The sequence below is a fragment of the Diachasmimorpha longicaudata genome, chromosome 11 (assembly GCF_034640455.1).
Source record: "Diachasmimorpha longicaudata isolate KC_UGA_2023 chromosome 11, iyDiaLong2, whole genome shotgun sequence".
In the NCBI taxonomy this organism is placed as follows: domain Eukaryota; kingdom Metazoa; phylum Arthropoda; class Insecta; order Hymenoptera; family Braconidae; genus Diachasmimorpha; species Diachasmimorpha longicaudata.
This window is the reverse complement of record NC_087235.1, coordinates 2,637,255-2,658,967: the sequence shown is the minus strand read 5'-3', so window position 1 is coordinate 2,658,967 and position 21,713 is coordinate 2,637,255. Positions and strand designations below refer to the sequence as shown.

The 21,713-nt window shown below is 37.3% G+C and overlaps 3 protein-coding genes and 1 long non-coding RNA gene across 14 annotated transcripts in view; 2 read left to right on the top strand and 2 right to left on the bottom strand.

Moving 5' to 3' along the window:
• Positions 1-89: 89 nt before the first annotated feature.
• On the bottom strand, positions 90-6,376 carry Slh (SLY-1 homologous). Of its 3 annotated transcripts, XM_064130865.1 has the most exons (7): positions 5,726-6,342; positions 5,452-5,611; positions 4,090-4,942; positions 2,403-2,797; positions 1,766-1,904; positions 1,318-1,521; positions 90-902 (listed from the first exon to the last, which is right to left on the bottom strand). In XM_064130865.1, exons 1-7 carry the CDS (start codon positions 5,751-5,753, stop codon positions 792-794), a joined length of 1,890 nt encoding a protein of 629 aa, XP_063986935.1. In that variant the 5' UTR covers positions 5,754-6,342; the 3' UTR covers positions 90-791. The 3 variants fall into 3 exon arrangements, 2 of the variants coding, with proteins under 2 accessions (XP_063986935.1, XP_063986936.1); XM_064130866.1 differs by lacking the exon at positions 5,726-6,342 and having other exon boundaries at positions 5,365-5,491; XR_010299878.1 differs by lacking the exon at positions 90-902 and having other exon boundaries at positions 1,381-1,521; positions 1,633-1,904; positions 5,726-6,376.
• A 547-nt stretch (positions 6,377-6,923) lies between these two features.
• Positions 6,924-7,517, top strand: LOC135167566 (uncharacterized). Its single transcript, XR_010299879.1, has 2 exons — positions 6,924-7,123; positions 7,279-7,517. It is a non-coding gene; the product is annotated as an uncharacterized LOC135167566 (long non-coding RNA).
• Positions 7,518-7,857: 340 nt separating this feature from the next.
• On the bottom strand, positions 7,858-17,517 carry LOC135167553 (polyhomeotic-like protein 1). 9 transcript variants are annotated; one of them, XM_064130854.1, is made up of 12 exons: positions 17,255-17,517; positions 14,641-15,049; positions 14,024-14,569; positions 13,740-13,947; positions 12,643-12,881; positions 11,902-12,367; positions 11,351-11,514; positions 10,940-11,267; positions 10,284-10,532; positions 9,597-9,716; positions 9,199-9,506; positions 7,858-8,575 (listed from the first exon to the last, which is right to left on the bottom strand). In XM_064130854.1, exons 2-12 carry the CDS (start codon positions 14,890-14,892, stop codon positions 8,348-8,350), a joined length of 3,108 nt encoding a protein of 1,035 aa, XP_063986924.1. In that variant the 5' UTR covers positions 14,893-15,049; positions 17,255-17,517; the 3' UTR covers positions 7,858-8,347. The 9 variants fall into 9 exon arrangements, with proteins under 9 accessions (XP_063986924.1, XP_063986923.1, XP_063986932.1 ...); XM_064130853.1 differs by having other exon boundaries at positions 17,264-17,517; XM_064130862.1 differs by having other exon boundaries at positions 9,606-9,716; positions 17,264-17,517.
• Positions 15,251-21,713, top strand: part of LOC135167561 (D-2-hydroxyglutarate dehydrogenase, mitochondrial) — a 23,624-nt gene continuing 17,161 nt past the window's right edge. The window contains exon 1 of the mRNA XM_064130877.1: positions 15,251-15,401. The gene's annotated coding sequence lies outside the window, so the exon portion shown is untranslated. The remainder of the gene's footprint in view (positions 15,402-21,713) is intronic.

Below are 21,713 nucleotides of genomic sequence, written 5' to 3'. Positions count from 1 at the left end.
CAATCGAGTATATTATATTTTCCCTGATGAACTTAACGTATTACGAAATTGTAATGAAAATCTTAAAAAAATGAGAGAAAAAATTGAGCAAGTTTTCATAAAATTTAATTTAAAAAGACAATAGGCGCCAATTTTGCAATGATACACATTGTTGAACCCACCAGGTGAAACAGAAGTTATTAAATAACTTCAGTAAATTTATACACATTATTATTTCTAGCCTGAGAGTTATTAAATCCAGTCCAACTTTAAGGAAAAGCAGGCTTAGACTAAGTGAAAATTCTTCAGACATGATAATTATATCAAGATTTATTTTCAATAAAATCACGAGCAATGTCTCATTTTTCTATCTATCAAAGAAATATCATTCTTTCAACAAAATTAATACAAAGAATCAAAAAAAAATGCCGAACATTTTGAACTCGGCTTCACCTGTTGGATTAAGTGGAATACGACAAATCTAATTTTGCTTTACAATAAAATTTGTCATAAGCACCAATCTAGCGAATCGCATGGTTCAGTAAACATTTGATAACTTCCCTGTTAACATAAACGAAGGTTTAGGACTAAGTAGACACTGGATATTTTTTTAGACGCAAAATTCGTAGAGAAATCGATCACTTGCGATCATAACAGAGCGAGGAAATGTATTTTTCAAAGAAAACAAAAATTTTTTCCTTTATTTAGCTTTTGAAAAAGGGTTTTGTAAAGTTTGTTGAACCGAATATATGAAGTATCCATTTTGCCACTTGGTCCACTACCATAACATTTCCTTCGTGTTACGGCAGTTATCAGTGTGGTTCCTGGCCCAGGTACGATAGCTGCTTGAGAAATTGTCTAGCATTCACCAAAGTCGTTGAACCATAAACGACACGTTTATTACTCCCACCTCCAGTTTTTTGCTACAAATAAAAATACCCAAACAATTATTTAAAAAGTTGTATTAATTGTTCTAATTATTATAAAATAGTAATAATTACAATGAATTTCAATTTTATTATTTTTGTTTTTTTCATTTTGATGATCAAGTGATAATTCGGGATAAATTGATTAATCGATCAGTCGAATTATTGAACAATATCTACGAATGTGAGGGAGACAGCGTAATTTTAGTGATTACATTTGTTGTAGAATTTTAATTTGCTTCACAAAAAAGGTTGTAATGGGAAGTTCACTAGTTTCCTTCGATTCTGAGATATTCATCAACAATTGATCGATAGTCAAAAACAATTTATTTCGTTTTACCCGTTCGCTGTTGAGTTATCAGTCTATTTTGAATTTTTAAAACATAAAATATCATAGTTATGGTGTATTTACCTTGACATAATCAACAAGATTTTGGTACTCAATGTAATTTCCACCACCGACGACAAATACTATTACGTCTTGGAATGTTGTCCGTTTTTGGGGAACTTGTTCCACTTGCTTGAGCTGCTTAGGATCAAGATAGTAATAATCTTCTGTATGGGAACTTTGTCGTGATTCGATTAATTCATCCACGATTTTCGTAACTGGTAGATTCTACAAACAAAAGTACATATATATAATCGATTGATTAGTCAGCTTCCGGATTTTACACATCAGCGGAAGTAATTGGAAACAGAATTTTACGGATGAATGTATGACACTCACCAGCATTAGAATTTGTGGGAAAAATTATGTGCATGATAAATAATTTGTTCCGGATTAAACGATTTTTTTTTCAGTGTAGCAAAGTCCACTCACACTGGTTTCATTAAAAAGAAGGTGTGATTGTTCAACTCACGTGTCGTTTAACAACGAGATTTTTCACTCCCTCCATAACAAACGAAGAACCTTGGTTCATCAATTTTGAAAACATACTGACAGTTTTTGTTCCACCACCTTCGTAATTATTTTGGATTCCTGACATCCTCGTGTAATTTCTGAAAAATTTTCAATATTGCGAGTTAAAACCTGAATGTAGTACTCTTCGAAACTTTTCCCAGCTTTCTAACATTATTTAAAACATTTTCTTGATATATGAAATATCATTTTTTTAAATTTAGGGAGATACAATAAAGAATCCTCATCCAAATACAGAATTATCAGCGAAGCCGAAGGCTTTTTTGCTTTCTAATTTCAAGTGCAATAGAAATTATAAATTAAATCGAATCGTCTTCAATCAACACAAAAATTAAAAAATAGGAAATGGAGAATTGAAGTATTGAAATTGACCCCTAATCAACAGAAATGCATTCGTTCCACAAAGCTTAGAACTTCGTCCAATGAGAATGATAATAATAATATAATTCAAAAGACGAAAAAGGGAAAAGCACAACAAAATAAAAAATTGTAACTTTCTCGTGCCATTATTCACGTATATGAACAATTATTTAACAATGCTTAGCAATTTTGCATAGACTCTATTTTCTATAACTCACCTCCATCGTTTAATGTGTACCAAAGGATTCAGATCACATCCAGCATTGGACAATGCCGCCTCATGTTTATTGTAGTCACTATCTGACATGTTATTGCATAAGTAATAAATAATGAACAATCGGATTTTGTCATCAGGTGTTCCACAGTCGGCATCATTGATAATGTCCAGAATGCTTCTGTCTAACGTCTGCCTAGACATTATCTTCTCCTCAATTTCGAAGAAAGTGTCGAGCCTCCTTGATTTTATGGCGTTTAAAATTCCAGTGGCAATCGTGGTGTGCATGTCAATTAATCGTTTCATTTCCAGTAATTGAGGCAAGGAGTTGACTGCATTTGTGAGGAGAGCTGTGTTATTTTGCAGCATGGGATAAGCTGAAGATTCATCATCCGTTCCCTGAGTTGAAAAATGTAAAAAATATTGTTAATATAAAGAGTTAAATAGGTTCTTAACGATACTCAAATTTGTTGGGCATTCTATAGGTCAATTAGACTCAATATTTCCGGTAATTATTTGGCTGATTATGGGCCAAAATGACAATAAAAGCCAAAGTGTTTTATTACTGCTGAATATTGTTGTTAAAATAACAGAATATCATTTTAAAAAATTGACGTTTCTCACTTTCAAACAAATAATAGACATTATTTCCTAAAGAGTGGATTATGTTCAGATTTAGGTTCTAATCGTTGATTAGAACGAAGAAGTTGATGTTCCCATGAGAAACTGTGTTAAGGGGTTATTCTCATGTGAGCACTTCAAAAAATCGATTTTTTTTTTTTTATATTTTGACAGTAAAACCTATTGAAAACATGCTGTGAAAAATTCAGACCGAAATTCATAGTATTTGATAAGTTACAGCTCATAGTCGCCGACGTGTCGTAAGCGATTGTCTACCAGGCTTTCAACTTTAAACGCGTTTTTCTCGAATCATCATTTTCTGAAACGGTCAAGGTCCTACAAGAAAAAGTATTCAACCGATTGCTTTAAAATTTACATATGTTCTTCTACTCATTTATAGTTATCGTCCCTACCACAATTGTTTATTTTCGACAATATCTTCATATTTTTTTTAAACGATTTGTAACGAAAAAGAAGGAGATTTTCGTGATTTTTTTTTTGAAGTTCGATATTTTTTTTTGTTTTTAATGAAATTGATTATATTTGGTAGGGACGATAGCCACAGATCTACTGAATAATAATCCATTCGATTTTTTTATGTCAGACAACATGAACAGCCGTTATCACCTTGACCAGTGAACTACCTTTTTTTGTTGGAGACTACTTTGACTTAAAAAAAATATATGTTAAAAATGTAAAAAACGAAAAAAAAAAATTTTTTCGTATACTTCAAAATACAAATAAAAATGTATTGAAAAATCAACATGATTGAAGTTTGTTGTCGCATTAAAAAAAATTCCGAAAAAGTGGTAAAATATAGGCGTTCACATGAGAATAACCCCTTAAGCTCTCATTTTTTACTTTTTTTTTGCAAAGCAGAAACGATAACCAAACTCAGGAAAAAATTACGATGCCAAATGTGATCGAGTCTTCTAAAAGTTTTGTGTAGTTGTCAATAATCGGTCAATTAACTAAAAGGGCAGAGCTACATCAAAGTCATCTCCACGAGGCCGTTCATCTCTATGACATCCCAATAATCACTTTGTAATGAGATAAATTGTATAGCTCACCATCGAAGACTTGAGTTTCTTTACTTCATGTTCACAAGCCCTGTATTGTTCCAATTCCTCCTGAATGGCTTCAGCAACTCTAGGAAAAGGGCTGCCCTTGTGCTGCAGCCAAAATCGATCATTATTATTGAGCTCGCATGCTCTAGTCTTAGCTCTAGCCCCACCAGCCGGTGATTTGCCCACCGTCTCCTCCACAACCAATCTATTCAAGGCCAACTCCAGAACATCATGAGCAAGAGCTTGATATGTCCAGGTATGATGCAGTGGCGTTGCCATGTCAATACTTCTGTCCAAAATAATGAGTAAAGGCCGCTGGAAGGTTAAATGTCCTGTACCTGATGCCTCACCCTGGAACAAATTGTTCCTAGCGTCCCACACATTTTCTCTCAGCTTTTTATCCAATTTTTTAGCCACCATACCCGCAGCATTGCCTCGGGGACATCGAATTATTGGAATTGTTCCCAATGTCACGAAAACAGAGAACAAACTTTCCACGATGGTGTCCATCATTGACTCCATTTCCGTGTCCTTGATTTCTCCTCGGTTTATAGCGTGATATGATATCATGTCGCTGTTCTGATGCCTCAAGACAAAGAGATCGTCTTCTAGGGTAATAAAATTCAGATATTGATCAACGACTTTGGGAATGTTAGCCACAGCTCCGGCCATCAATGCTGCACTGGCTAAATCCTCCAGTCTTCCTCTAGATATTGGCGATATAAAGTTGAGGTAATAAAGATCGTAGAGGCCAGCCTGGAGATCTTGACCGATTCTACCAAGATTTTCATCAGTTGGGGCACAGAAATAAATTGCTGGAACTTCCGGAATTGGATCTCTGTCTGAATGTAGCTGCCTAGAAGAATAAAAATTATTGTTCAATATTTATACGACGTTGGAAATTATGGAGACAACAAAAAGTCTGTGTTACGAGAATTGTTATCTTGGTAGCACGTCTAAATAATAGAATAATAATATCACAGTCAACAATAACATGAATAACATCACGTTCAGAAATATCATAAACAAGAATGACAATCGTAGCTGTCACGATCGTAATTGTCACCATTATCCAATAATGCAAAATTTATTTATTTCTTATAGGATATGTGGAACACATGATGATGAATTATGCTAAAAATCCTATTCAACAATTTCATGTGACGTCATAAAATGTGGAACGCCATATAAATTTTCTGTTTATATGGAGTATTATTTTTGGTTAAGATATTTGTTCAAGTGTTTCGAGTTAGGGATTAGCGATCTGATTGTCTTCACCTTTAGCAGCTAATTGTCTTGGTCCTTTGTGTCAAATCCCTGACGTGATCATATTTACTAGGGAAACTCAACTGAACTTAAACTCACATGTGTAAAGTCACTCCCAGTTCCCTCAACTCCTTTATGGATATCAAAGGAGAAATAATGTCTTGTCCCATTCGATCGTAAATTAGAAGTTTCCAGGTTGGAACTGTTGTATTAGACTTTGTCTCCTGCTGATTTAAATTCAGCATTTGCCTCAAAGCATCTACAAGAAATAACGACATGAAAATCAGTTGAATAACGCCTCATCACATCCATATTTAACGTATAAAAATGTTCATAAAATTCTACAAATGATTTATTTAACTATTTTACTCACGTATTTGTCTATCTCTGAGACTCATCATGTTGTTAACTCATCCACTGCAATCTCAATCCCAGAAAAAATGATTCTTTTATTATTGCTATTCAAAAAATTCGAAGGAATTACAGTGCTGACGTTGGACTTGTCACTTGACACAACTACAGAATCACGTATTTAGTAGAGTGCCTTCATACGACATTTTAGGTTAAACATTGAGTTGCTATTCCCTGACAACATTCACCTCAAAGATGATAGACTAACGTAGATGTGCAGATCCTGGAGGGCTAGGCGACCCATCGACACCGTTAGTGATGACCCCAGTGGTGGTATGCGCTATGATCGATTCTGACGTCCGGGATACGACATCCAAAAATTCACTTGTTCATTAAAAAATTGTCTCTCCGTCCCTAATAAATACCGAGGAATAAAATCGACGTCATTCGAGGGAGAACTGATTTCTCCTCGATCAAGACATGTTCCATCCCTTTATTTCAATAAATAAAAATTAAAAGTCGACCCCCGAGGAACACCAAATACAATCTCGACCCCCCATCGCATTTCGAGTTTCCTCATAATTTTTAATTTTAATTTTTCAGAATTAAGAGATGAAGCTTCGCCTGATCGAGGAGAATTTAGTTCTTCTTCTATCACCGTTGGTTTCATCCTTTAATATTCATTAAGAACGGAGAGATAATTTTTTAATGAACAGTTGGATTTCCGGACGCTTCACTCAGTCGCCAGATGTGACGGTGGCGTCATCCACCGTCGGGGTCATTATGAGTTAGTGTGAGGGCACCTGATCCTCGGGGTCTGAACGTCTACTAGTCCATTTTTTTGGATCTGTAGAGTGAAATCGTTACCAACAGTCGGTCAAGAACAATGATAACTAACCTAAAAAATTAAACTACTCTCAGAAAAGCAGAGTTGCGAATTGTTTAACCAAAATTTACCGGAACGTGACTGAATCCATCATTTGACGAAGAATGAAGAGACTACCAAAGACGAGAGTACTGTTCGATAAATTACATCGTGGTGTAGTGTGGGGCTGCATTGCTATCTCCGTTTTTGGTCTAGTTGACCTCTCTTACGTTGGATGGAAATACTTCACGAACATCAAACCGCAGCTGAAAGCGGAGAAGTTGAAAGCAACCCAGGAACTTCTGGACGAGGGAGCGTCCATCAATGCCGGTGTCCAGGGGGTCTCGTCGTAGTTATCCAGATAAATAATATTAAGTGTAAATAAATGTCAAGCTCATGTGATGGAAGGGTTTTTGAAATCAAAGAGCAGACCATAGTAACTATTTCGTTCAGACACAAAAATGTCACGAGAACAAACGTTAATCACGTCCCTTATTTGTTTGATGGATGAAGAATCATGCAGATCATTGATAATCTACGAGAAATAATGTCATGGTATTGTATTGCCAAACGCAATTTGTATCCACAATACTATTTGTTCAGTTCTTACAAATTGCAATCTATTAGTTCGTAGACATTGGTGATGTCTGGCTGAGAAAATAAATATTGAATTATTGTTTGTGATAAAACTAATCATTGTTTTTATTTAGTTACCCGATTGGCAATGAAAATTAGATGTGGAGATATTAATTGAATGAAGTTTGGACAGATAAGCTGCGAGGAGAGCTGTTCTTGAAGTTCCCAACAATTTTGGAACAACGTGATCCTGAATTTTGCTTTAAAACTAGTGAAAAAATTCTTCAAAAGTGCAACAACTTTATGAAAAATGAATCGATTCAATTGAGGTTTGCTTTGATGTATTGCCGCGACATTCTTTAGAATTGTCGATCATCAGCAATGTTGAAACAACCGAATTCTATTGTCATCTGAAAGAACATGACATAGGACTATGATATCAAAATGTAACAGGACATCAGCAATTTGCAGCGAAGTAAGGATAATGCTCATAATCGTTTGATTATTTTTTTTATCTGTGAATGTTCATAACTAAATAGTCATTCGTGAGTTTATATAAAGCTATATTTATGAATATACAGCATTATTTATGAAAAAAGTGTTCCTTATTTTCTTCATAATCAGACAATACTAACAAAATTTCAATAAATCTCCTAACGTTGAATTAAGAATAATTACTTAGAATAATGTCTTCAGTGAATAAAAAAGAAATATTGGCAGTTGGTCATTTTACGATTAACCCTTTATTCTTAATTTACTTATTGATTAAGTAGTATCGTATCAACGTCTCTGTAGTATCAAAAATTTCACTCGTAATTGCACAAGGCGTTCTACCATCTAAAACTACCAGGATATATGTACACAACATTTCACATCATTTGTTCCATCACGTTCAAGGTCAATCTCAAACATAGAAAAATCGAAAAAACAAATTATTTGTTGACGATGAATTAAAATAGTACACCTAATCTCGAAATTACGAATTATACCGCTAATGCTTCACTAATTCCTACCTATTCATTTATCTGTCTCGTACGGATGAGTGAACGTAAGTAATATAAATATGTACAGTTGTAATGAATTAATTCCTTATTTATAAAAAAAATGATGAATAAAATGCAGTCGTCTCACTTAACAAAATTAAAACAATATCAGTTATTTGTATATTCAAATTTTGAGGCATCCGATGCTGTTTGAGATAGTTCATGAACTATTTGACATTGGAGATGAGCTCGTGTTTGTGTCAATTCTCATGGAGTCTATCTTGGCCACGATTTTTAATGCTGGACCGAGTTTTATGCTCATTGCTGACATGAGGTGATCTTCTTTCAGTAGCATGAGAGCTTGACCATCAATTTCTTGAATTGCAAAGTCTTCAGCGTAGTCTGCACAGCCCGGAAGGTTTCGAATGAATTCACAGACTTCGTTGACCTAAAAAATAGAATTTTGTTAGTTTGAAATATTAAAAATATTCTTTAAGACCCACTGCAACACTTTTTATGACATTTTTTTATCTACAAAGCTGTGTATTTTCATTTTTTATTTTTACGGTGTCATATATAGCCAACTCCATCGTTTACATTTTTAAATGAGTAGATTTCAGTCCTTCGTATCGAGAATATAAATTTTATAAATCTGTATAATTTTAAACTGATTTTTTGTATGAGCTCTTCAAAAATCGGAAATATTTGCTTTTTAAAAACTCAGAAAATTGGAGAAAATATTCTAAGGCAATATAATTGTCCCAATTGAAACTGCATAAGATTCATCTGAAAATTCCTCCATCCGAGAAAAGAATGGCCAAGAAATAAATATTGATCTGAAGGAAATCAATTTTGGGCAAAAGATGTGTTTTTGCTCAGTTTTGAAGTCATAATCTTCAGGAAAAACCATACCATCTTTACAACTAAAATTAGTATTGAGTTTATTTGTATAAAAACTTCCTAGTTTATATAGCAGACACAAAATCAGTTGATACTATTCTGTAGATATTAATATTTTTTAAAAGTTTTCATTGTGAAAAGTCTCCTCTACCAATAAACAAAAATACTCACCGTCCATTTAACTGGATTAATTCTTGGAATGTCTTCACTCGTCGGGGTAGAAACAGTTGGAGACCTGTCTTCGGCTTTTTTCAATCCATCATCAGTTCTCTTATCAACCTCCATATCCGTCCACTGTTTATCTACCTCACGCTCCCTCGCTTCTTTCTTTTTACTCTTAGCACAAACTGAAGAGCAAAATCGTTTATCCTTTTTGAATTTGGTATTATGTTCATCTAGGACGGTTGCACATGCCTCGCATTTACCGCTGGTACCATTGGAGTCTCCATCATTGGAGAAATTTCCTGCATGTTTTTTTCCTGCAATAAGTTCACGAAGAATCATAAATTAATATTAAAATAAAAAGCAATATATTTTGTCGGAAAAATAGAAAAGAATGAAAACATTACTTTTCTTACTTGGCGGTTCAGTGGGCGAATCTTTCTCGTTAGAACTATTTTTAGTTAGTGCATTGTTGGCTCCCTGTGTAGCAGTACCATTCAAACGTTTCTCCGAAAATGGCTCATCAGCTGTAAAAAATAAGTAATGATGAATAATTATCATATTCGGAATTAAGCACCTGAAGCTATTCAGATCAATTAATGAGATCAAGAAATTCTATAACCTGAATGTATCACTTTCCCGATAAAATTGAAAATCTTGTACTTCGATCAATAACACATATGCATGTTCTATCTGTATTTGTGTATTTAAATAGTAGTTTGCAATTTTATTTATCAAAAATTTAATTATTAATCTTGTTGCGCTGATTTTTAATTGAAATAACTATCGTGATAAAGTTATATTTTACTTTTTTCCGGAATATTCAAACTCTTTTTTAAATATTAAGGCGAGGGGCTCCTGTGCGAACGTTATGTGGCTTATTTTCGATTTAATTTTTTATCTACAAAGCCGTGAAGATTAAAACTGATTGTGAACATCCTACAAGATATATTTTGCAAAATCTACAATATTTTTCTCTCAGTGTAGGTTTTTACTTTTGTGAATATCTAGACATAGTCACTTCAACGCGAATGCTAAAAGAACGAAATTTTTTTACTGAACAAAAGTTCAAAATGCTTTTGTTATTTTCATACCTTCTTGGATAACAAATCCTTCAATGACATGTGTTAGAACCTGGGGCTTGACAAGAGCTTTTGGAGGTGCTTGTTTACTGTTGTTTGATATCGGAGTTGGTATCGCGGGAGGCAGTGGATCATCTACAACTCCATTTGTTATCGAATTAACTGCATTTGCCAGGTTTATCAGAGGACTGTTGGTTTTTTCGTCGTGTTTTGTAGAACTGGACGAATCTTCCTTCATTGCTGTTTTATTAGCATCCCCTCCTAGAATTTCGTATTTACTTTCTTATTTATTTCATTATTGGGTAGCTATGCATAACCGATTGGGCTTTTTACATTTACATATCTTTAAACGATAGGTTTGTTATTAATATAGAAAAGACATTGAAAACTCTCTGGAAAATATTGAAAAACAATTTTTTTCATCATGATTGTAATAACTATTGATTTACTAAATATATCAGTAACGAAATGGCAGCGTAAGATGAATTGACGTATGTTTCAGTCAAATTTTTAACTAATTTAACAATTTAGTTGAACGTATAAAATGAAAAATCGTCAGACAATTAGTTATTTTAAATGTGAAAAATATCAAATCCGAAAATGTGGATAAAAATTTCGTATTTTACAAAATATTGTTCCACTCTTTACTGCGTCTAAACAATGCTCACCTTGTGTTTGTAGAGGTGTACCCGATCTTTCCCCCACTCTTGTATCACTAACTTCCTTCTTCTGCGCTGATTTATCCTCCTCTGTTGTTGCATTGTTAACATTACACGTTTGAACAATCGGTTGACAGTCGTTCGAATGACTTCTCTCTGGCGAAGTAATTACCATGCCAGCAGTACTGGCATTATCTTGTGGTGGTTGTGTTGGGGATTGTTGTTGTTGTTGTTGTTGTTGTTGTTGTTGTTCATTTGCTGGCTGTATTAGGGGCAGAGTTTGAACTTGCGAACCGCCACTCACCACTTGATTTCCAATTAGCGTTGGATTTAGGGTCTGCAATATAACGTATTCATCATTTTAATTACCATAAAATCACTATTGACTATATCATAAGAGTGATTGTGGTTGATAGTTACGGCAATAGGTAATTGCTGGACTCCCTGCATCTGAGACTGTTGAACTGGATTCATCTGCAATGTCGTTGCAACACCCACACCGACACCGCCCATTGAGACAACTGGCATTATTGGCCTCTCAGTTCCAAGAACAACTCCAGATTGCTGAGGTGGAAGTGTCATACCTATTAAACAAAACAATGATTAATCCATCAAATCTATATTATGATGAAAATTTCGCGATTTCTCAACAACTGCTTCAACGATGGAATTGAATCTACGTCCAAAGTTAGCCTCAACTTTTACTAGCTATGTGACAAAATTTCAATTTGTTAAAAAATTCCCCCCCCCCCCCCCCTACATATTTTTTTATTTACAAAAAGATCCCTCGTCAAAAGGAACCAGACACAGACATTTCCTCAAAATTTGGTATTTTTAAATTTCACACGGCTCTACATCGTATCCACCCAAAAATTGGAATTGACTTTTGTATCGAGATTGAACGATTGCAACACTTCCAGTCAGAAGCAAAAATATAATAAAGAAGGAAAAAAACCAATAAGAAAACCTACCCATAATTGGTTTGGGCTGAATTTGTTGCTGTGAATTCTGGGCTTGTGCTTGTTGATACTGCAACTGCTGATGCTGAAGATGTTGCATCTGTTGCATGAACATCTGCTGATACTGGGGTTGCATTTGCTGTCCCTGCTGCTGTTGTGGCTGATGCTGCTGTTGTGATTGCATTACTGTTTTGTTTTGTTGTCCAAAGTTTTGCTTGTCAGAGGTGGACATAGGTGAGCCAGGTGGTTGCGCAGAAGTTACCACTGGTTGATTCGTTGTTATTAATACTTTGTTATTTCCATTATTGTTGGTTGGATTGGTCTGCTGTTGCATTATCATTGTTGTATGATGTACATTTGATTTCGTTTGATTTGCAGTGTCAGCTTTTGTTGCTATAAGGGCTGAATTTGTACCGGGACTTGTGCGAACCACCGGCTTACCACGGCCTTTACCACCACTTCCACTTCCCTTGCCACTCTGAATTGAACAAACAAAAATTCCCATGGAACAAATTCTATTTTTAAATAAATACCTCTTCAAAATTTAAACTGATAAAGAATCAATAAAAATAAGAGAGTAATGAAAATTTACAAGCTCTACGTGGTGGGTCGCAAAGTGGTTCTTTTAAAAAATTTTATTTTCCATTCATCGATTAAAAATGGAATTAATGAAGAATCAAAATTATGAAATTAATAGTTAACATAAGAAAAGCCCCAAACTAGTAACAGTTGATGATTTTTTTGAATAGTGACCTGTGTTTGTACCGTTCCTTGTACTCCGTGAACAGTTTGTGTTGATACTGAACTGGCTGGTCTAATGTTGGCACCTTGAACACCTTGAAGAGAAGATGGCAGAATACTCAGGGGACGTTGACTGGTTCCACTTTGCTTGCCAGTTTGTTGGGTTTGCTGCTGAATATCCATTACCCTGGATTTTGTTCCAGCTGCAGCAATTTGCTGGACACCTTGAATTTGCTGCTGAGTTGCTAGAGCTGCAGGAGTATATTTTTATTTAAACCACAAAAATCTATTTTAAAAATACACTAGGTAAAACATTTCAAATTAACAGACTGAAGACGTATTAATAGAAATAGTGGAGACAAAGTAAAAGTTTGTTTTGGAAAGAGATCTCAAAAAAAATATTGTTAACATGTCTATTGTATCCAATTCGTGAAGTAAAATGAGAAACATATGGATTTTTGGATATCTTCTTTTCCATTTTGCGAATTTTATTGGGAGCGCAAATCGCACAAATTTATAATCACACGTGAATATGGATCGGAACCAAAAGTGAAATAAACTTGTTGGTACTTAATTTCATTAGTTAACAGGAAAGAAATAGGATTTGAATTAGAACTTGTTGAACAGAAACAGAGATGAGATCACTCACAAACAAAAATTGTGGAGAAAATTAACAAAAGGAAAAAAATTCAATAAGGAAATGGTAAAACGAGATAAGTTACCTTTGACTATTGACGCGATTTTACTGGAAACAGATCGCAAAATTTTTGTTAAAACATTTTTTGTGGAGAGAATTCAGTACTCCAATGAATGTCATTAAAAAAACTCCGCGATTCCCCTTAGATTCAGAAATAGTCCCCAAAAACTGGACTCAGGCATAAGTCAACTGATCTCGTTTTACCACTTCGTTACTCATTTAAAGAGGAAAGAATTAATGGGGAAAAGAAGTCAGCAAAAAATTCAGAGGAAAAAATCAACCGGGAAAGAAAATCCACGGAATTTCTAAACAGAAATGAAATTCCATCCACTTAAGAAATCCCGCGTCGGGCCGATACGATAAGATCACGATAAAAGTACGAAAGAACTAAGAACTAAAATTAATGACTCACCATTATGAGTTTGAATAGGTTGTGGGCTCTGAATATACATATCAGGTTGGGTAGGACTTCTGATGAAAATCTGATTAGGGGCAGCTAACAAAGTCGTCCCAGGTGGCTGTATTCCGGTCCAAGCCACCTGTGGAGTGAATTGCCACGGTGAAAATTGCATCTGTCCCCCACGTTGTCCCGACTGTGTACCAGTAGCACACGTTGTATACTGAAATACAGAAATTCCGTATAACTACCCAAAAGAAAATAATCAAATAATATCACACCAATTATAAGATTGTTACTTTTTGTACTTGATCAGGTTTGTTGTTGTTCTGTTGTGTGGGCTGTTGTTGAAGACCCTGAGGTGGTTGTGGTGATCCAAGGACTCCAAGTTGTCCAAAAACAAGAGTCTGTCCTCCACCAGGATTAGCAGAAGTAGGAACAGGTAAATAACCTGTTGGAAAACCTTGAACTTTACCACCAGGTCCACCATGTCCTCCACTCTGTCCTGGATTGGAGGCAGTAGTCAGCATATGTGGTGTCAACTGTCCAGTTGATTGAAATGGTTTTCCAGCTGCTATCACTTGAATTGAAGATGGATTGATACCAGCAGGATGGAGAGCAAGATTTCCAGGCATTAAAAGTGGAGTTCCCTGAGTATTATACAACTGTTGAAGATGATATGCCTGACTCTGCATCGGTTGCTGAATTACTTGAACAGCTTGAGGATGTGCAGCCATTGTTGTAATTGTTGTTGCACCTTGTTGACCTGCCAATGCCATTGACACACTGCCAACACCTTGCTGTTGCTGCTGGTGTTGCATTGATACTGCCACAGCATTCTGTAACTGATACCATTCATTTCCCTCCAATTCGACTACTGGTGATCGATAAAAAATACTCATGGAGTCATAAATACCTGTTGTGGCATACTTGCTGCCACCTGGGGTTGCACTTGAACCTGTTGAACATTATGCTGTGCATTATTCTGATTCTGCTGCTGTTGTTGACTCTGTTGAGAGGACTGCACTTGCATCTGTGGCTGCTGCATTGTCCCCTGGTTCACTTGCTGATTCTGATTCTGCTGTTGTTCCTGACTCGGCTGGACATGTTGCTCTTGAACGTTTTGCTGTTGTTGCGACATTTCTATCTGTTTTGTCGCAACAGCCATGTCACAATTAACAATATGGGAGGAAGAAGATGACAACAGTTACCTAAACTGTTGGGGGGGGCTAGTTACTCTTGTCCAAGTGTCATGTTATTTAAAAACATTTTCATAATTTTTTTCGCATTCTTTTTATTTCTTCTCTGCTGAATTTACTGGATATCTGGAAAAAAAAATATTCAACTTAGTTTTTATTTTAATCACGGGGGAGGCTCTCCCCTCTTCACCCTCACAGAGCTAATTGTCTATTGATTTATTATCGGACTGTTGGAGTTCATTAAAATTATCGCTTATATGTTTGAGTTGTTATTGTGAATGTGTGGACATAAATGTTATCAACCATTTTCCTCATATTGCATAATGATATAAAATTAGCATTGAAGAAAGTGGATTCCCACAAATTGTATATAACCTACAATGATTTCATTACATCTGATTGACGCGTCACCAGTCAGATCGTGGTGCAGCTGTTTGATTATCACTGATATTGTTCCTCATTGACATAATATTCACAGGTATGTAAGAGAGTTTTTATTTGCATGATTCTACGTTATCGTGTTACCTTTTGAATAAAATACTGTATTTATCACTAACTAACGGTATAATGAGCTATCGAACTCGGTATTTCGTGATAATATCATTTACGATAATGTGAATATCTAACGCAAAATAAAATTCGTTAGAGGAGTGGTAACTTTGTCTATTGTTTCTAAAACATTTCACTTTTTATATTCTCCCACACAAAAACATCTAACCTATAATAATACTACGAAATAAAATAGCGTCTATTGAGAGCCCCTGCGAGTGTTTGAGGGTGGCCAAACGGTACGGAATTTTGGACCCTACCGTGTGATCCGTTTGCTCAGTTTTTTTCTACATCTTTTTGACGCAAAATTTACGCAAAAAAAATCGAAAAAAATAAGCTCAACAGAGAGCCTCAACGATAGCATTTATTTTTATTAATTTTAACCCAGTGAGAGGTATCAGAAGTTCTATGAACTGTTGAATGTACCCAATTTCAACAACACAGTGTTTCTCATCTTGTTATCTTCAACATTGATAATTCCAAAATCGTTAAAAACCAAATAAACTGAATTAAAAAATGATAGAACTGAATGTATTGAAATTACAAGGTCAGATGGAAAATTACAGCTCCATTTGTAATATCTTTTACACATAAATCAATTATTCTTGTACCTTGATTACCCGTGAAAAGAAGGACAGAAAATTTATGGGAGATTCGAGCAATGGAAAGCCTAGTTTGATATCCATCTTGGAGGCATTCAGGAACAAAATGTCTTCCCCAGGCTACCATAATTACCGTAACGATGAGCCAACGCAGAGGGGTGGCAGCAAATATATGAGAAATGGGAAGTAAGAGAGACAGAGATAGTCAAAGCTGGCAACCGATGAAATTGTCTGGTTGTTGGGGGAATGGCGTCGGACGGGGGGAGTGGGACGGGGGGGGGGGGGGGTGTACAACGGTCTCCCTCCTAAATTTTTTTTCCCTCTCAGGGACGCGTCCCCCCCCCCTTTTGCCCTTCAGTACAGCAATACGAGTCCAGGGCGGAGAAGATGAAAGCTGAAAGGGGAGATCATCTGGAGGGGGAATGCGTAGAACGAAATTGGGAGAGAGTTATGAAGCTCGAGATATTCGGTTTTTCATATATAGTTATGCTCGAGTGCGAGGGCAACACAGAGATACAGAATATACGCATATATATGTGTGTATATATATATACATGTAGAGAGAGAGATGAGATGAAAAAATAGTAAACAATTATGGAGGAGGGAGAGGGAAAAAATAGGTAGAAGGGGTAAAAATTTGAGACTTAAGACATTGACAGAGAACAATAATTACAATTAAATAATAACAAATGCTAGAGATTTATCTGATTGGCTCTGCTGTGGCTGTCGTGATGAGAGAGAGAGAGTCTGAAGAAAATGAGCGGAAAAACAAGTCGAAAAGCCGAAGGGAGGGGGATGGCACATACCAGATTTGTACATCTACACCAGGTATTTCTCTCTACCTCATGTTCTCAACGTCGTTCTTTCTCCAGTCGTTTTAAAAAAATTATTTTCCGATTTTCAATTGTTTTTACTTGTCACCCCGGTGGGTAAAACAGTTGACCCTAGCACAAGAATATATTCAACTTATATATCACGTTAATACTCACATGGCGACTGCGCACTCACGCCTAAACACGTTTTAAATCACGTTGCGAAGTGAGTAAGAGAGAAAGAACCTGACGGAGTGAGAAAGAAGACGATAGCAGAGGGAGGGTGAGCACTAACACAACTCAAGGCATTGCTCGACACACACACGCACAACAAACACACACACATACATACATATATACACACATACTTTAATTACCAGTTCCAAAGATATTCAACTCCTTTCTCCTTCGTTTCACTCACTCACACCTCATGTTTATCCCCACAATTAACTGTTTCACTGATCATTAAAATTACTTTTAATATTCCAATTGTCACTGTGCACTAAATTCTACTGAAATAACATTTGTATCGAGTTATCATGGAGCACGAAATAACGTAGACTGAACATTGGCAGACGTATTCGTTTTGTCTGCCTCCTTTGGCTGATCCACTACTTTGGGAGTACTGAACGACGCCCCTCGTCCCTCTTCCTTCCACCCCCCCGCCCTGACGCCACCACCATTCCTTCCACCCCACCCCTCTCTCCCCCATCCCCTCTGCCACCCAATCCCGTAGAACTTTTTCACGTCTCTACATTTTGTATTCCCCTCTTGGTTAGTACATTGTTAAGCTCCCCCGGTTGGTTTTACCCCACATCACCCTCCTGAACCCCTCGTCCATGCGATCATAACAGTCAAGCAATTTCATTGGCCGAAATGCTGACAAATCCCAGAGGCATCGGGCGACGCTTGAGTGGGCGGGGTTTTCTGTACCGTTGGATCATCAGCGCATGCTCATGGCAATGTATATAGTATTTTATACCAACACATGGAGAGAATGGGAGCCATTCAATCGTTACGAGCCGACCCATAGCCAGTGTAGCTCCCCCACCCTTGAATTTCTACTCTTCAGTGCCCCCCCTCTTACGTCTGGTCGTGATGGTATCCCTCCTTTCCCCCCTGAGTCCCCTGCCGTGGGCTGCCCGAGGCGCCAGGGCCGTGACATTTTCTCGGAAAAATGTCCAAAAATGGGGAAATTGTTGGGGTGAATTGGGGGAAAAATTTGATGAAAATTAGGAGGATGAGGAGGAAATTAGCGAGGGATTGGATGACCTGGAGATAAAGAGGGTGTAATTGCAGTTTTAAGGGACAAGACAGGGAATTTTAAATGGGCAATGGGATTTATGGTGTTCGTCCCTGGGAGTTCAATTCAACCAGGTACGTAACGGATTCGGGGGCAGAGACGGAATTTTCGGGGATGAGATTATTTTTATCGGAGATTTATCGGCGAATTATTTATGAAGCTCCGAGACAAGTTGCATTATCGGGAGATATTTTCGGTCACACGCTGATACTTAATTCATTGGGAAAAATTGAAGGGCGCGTTGTGCGACGGAGACGGAGGAAAATGATATTTTGTAAAAGGTCAAAGGTAAGACTGCTAACGTACGTGAAATTTTTATGTTTTTCACTCTCATTATTTCGACAGTTGGGGACACGATGACCAGATAAATTTTCACTGAATTGAAATCCCTGAAATAATCCCGGTCTGAAATAATCGTACGGCCCTGGCACAGCTGTCTGGTCGCCACGTTTACTCCTCGTATATCGCACACAGGCACACTACCTCGACGAATATAGGAACCACCGCCAGGCAACATCACCCGTGAATTGGGTGGTAGATACTATCGCTTAAAAATATCTTCAGCCTATCCGGTTGCGAGACGATTGCACAATCTCAATTTTATTATTTCACCTGAACCTCAAAAATATCAAACCCCATCAACATAACCGAGCATCATCTGACGTCTTTAATCCTGAAGACATCATCCCCCAAAAGAACCCCAATCACTTTTCAAAATCAATTACAATCTATTTTTGCATTAACCATCAAATCCCCAAACTCCAACAATTTATTTATTTTATTTATCACACAACTTCATCGACTAAAATGTTACACCTGCAATCGACTCATTCCATCAATTTCCTTCTCAAATCTAATCCCATAAATCCAAAAACCAAATCCCCTGAAAAATCAGTCGTCACCCCTGAAGACCCCCAATGGACTCTGATCATGAACTGACTTAACTCCTTGACCAATCTCGTCTCCCATCAGCTACAACTCTCGATATTCCTAAAACCGCCAATCATTATTCCTCCACACGATACACCGAGGACTTAATGTGCCCCCAGTTATTCCATCCTAGTCACAATTTACCGATGGTTATGAGGGGGGAGGGGGCAGAATGCCAAACTAACCAATGAGTTAAGTTCACCGGTGTTGCCAAGGCGACCGGTGGATGATTCGAGCCGCCACTGAGAAATGGGCTCGGTCGTACAGAATAATTGCGCATGCGCGAACCAACCCGAATGGCCAAAACGAGTGAGACAGAGTGATTTATTAATAGAAATGGTACGGGAACGAGTGTATGCGACGTTGGCAGGGGGGAGGGGATGGGGACGGTGGGGGGTTTGTCGGTATAACTGTGTGGGTTACGTCGGTGTGCGCACACTAATTTATCCCGATTCTCCCTTCGTTCCCCCCGCGGGGAGGGGGGATACAGTCAATGGTGTGGTACTTGCGCATATCCATTTGCCGAAAACAGCGCTTCTCTCCTCCTTTTGGGACCTCTGATAATAACAATCGCACTCCCCACTGTCACACACACACACACACGAACGTATAACTCACATGTACGGTAAATACTGTTGTTTTATTTCAAGAGAACACGGACCTGTCGACGATTGGTTTCTCCCCCCCACATCATCCCCTGTACACCACTTCCCACCTCATCATTATTCCCCACCAACTCGTCAAACGCATACAGAGATGGGAATGATTTTATTCGCTTTTATTCGCTTATTCGTGATTTTGATTTGACGTCCTTCTTATTTAATAGTACTGTTGCTATGATGGGGAGTTTCTCCGCCTTCGTTCGCTGGCTGAACGGGTTTGGGTTCTTGTGTAGTATCATTTTTTACCGATTTGATGATTGGCGGAGGGAGATATAGCGATTTGTTACGGTGTATTGTACGGGAAAATATTTTTTGGGAAACTGGAGGAAATGTCAGGGCACGCGCTCTGCATATTTGGAGAGAAAAAAAAACTCCCTCGTGATCTGTGCCCCACCCATCAGTGGGGTGAGACGGGGGGAGCGGGGGGTACCGTTGGGGATTTTGGAATTTGGGGGTGATTTTTTGGGGTTTTTTGGCGGGGGGTAAATCGATGTTTTGGAGATTTTTAGCGGAAATTTTGGGTTAAAATTAGACTGAGGAAAAATAATGATTTGGAATCACCTGATAATTCTGATTAGGTTTGAACTGCGTTAATTATGTTCTTCTAGAACGTAATCATGGTAATTATACCGTTGAGGGAACCCCTGCAGTGATAATGAGCTTCAAATAATTCATTGGAAGTTTTTTCTTGAGAAAATCAGGAGTTGAGACGATGGAAATGATTTTAAAGGAGTTGATTGAAGGTCGAGTCGACATTTCTGCTCCTCCCTAGGCCTCAATACCTTCGTTTACCCTTCGGTCACGCCTCAAACTCGATTTGGTAGTCAAGTACGAGGATTGAATAAGTCCTCAGCCAGTTAAAATGTCGATTTTGACTTCGTAAACTGAAAAATGTTCTGCCCCTTTCATGGCCTCTTCAACAATTTCGTCTCCAAGGGACTCACATCTACAATAAGCGAAAATTATAAAAAATGATATTGTTAATGATACAATAGAATAAATAAACTAGTCAATAAATGAAGGGAAGTTCATTTAAACGAGATGTGAACAAAAATATTTTTCTTTCCGCTTGAATTATGTCATGGTCACTCTTCACTGGTTCATATTGCCCCGTCGGTCCATTTTGCCACACTCTTTCCTGCAATGGTCGTGATTGGCGAGGGTTAATTGAGGACTATCCGGATAATGAAGGTTGAGACCTACGAGGGCTCCCTGAGTGCCAATCGATTGCCTCGCTTCGACTTCTTCAATTATAAAAGGGAAATAACAATTATTTTCAGGTCTTTTTGAGGTTCAAAAACTAATTTCGTTGATTTCCAGATTTCGTGGCGCAGCGGTAAATATTCCGTAAAAATTACGGAACTCGCAGGTCACTCATCGATCACAGAATCGATTAGGCAATTTTAGACGACAGTATCGTAATTTTTCGAGGTCGATTCAGTCAAAAATTACGAAAATTTCAGGATAAATTCCGTTCCAGTTCCGTAAAATACCCCACAACCATTTTTCGCTCTAAAATTACGAAAAAGTTATGTAATTTTTTTAAAAATATTTATCTCCATGAGGAACTCAGTTTGAGGCCCAATTGAAGACAAATACCCTGGTTGGAGATGACGAACGGCCAACCGTGGGCCGAGGCTCGGCCAGTATTGGCCGACACTGGGCCAGTATCGGCCGATTATCGGCCAGTTCTCATCTCCTACGTGGTACATACATGTCGATTCTGAAGGTCACGTATGAGGTATTCATGTTCTAGAGTAATAAAATATTATCATGCGATGGGAAAAAAATATATTTTTGTCAATATTAGATTTTAATTGGAAGTCAGATTAATGAAAAGAGCAAAAACAATATGATCGTATTGCAGACCTTTATAAGTTAATATTAATTATATAATGAGGTCATTATTTCTTGGAGAGGCCGTCTGCGTGG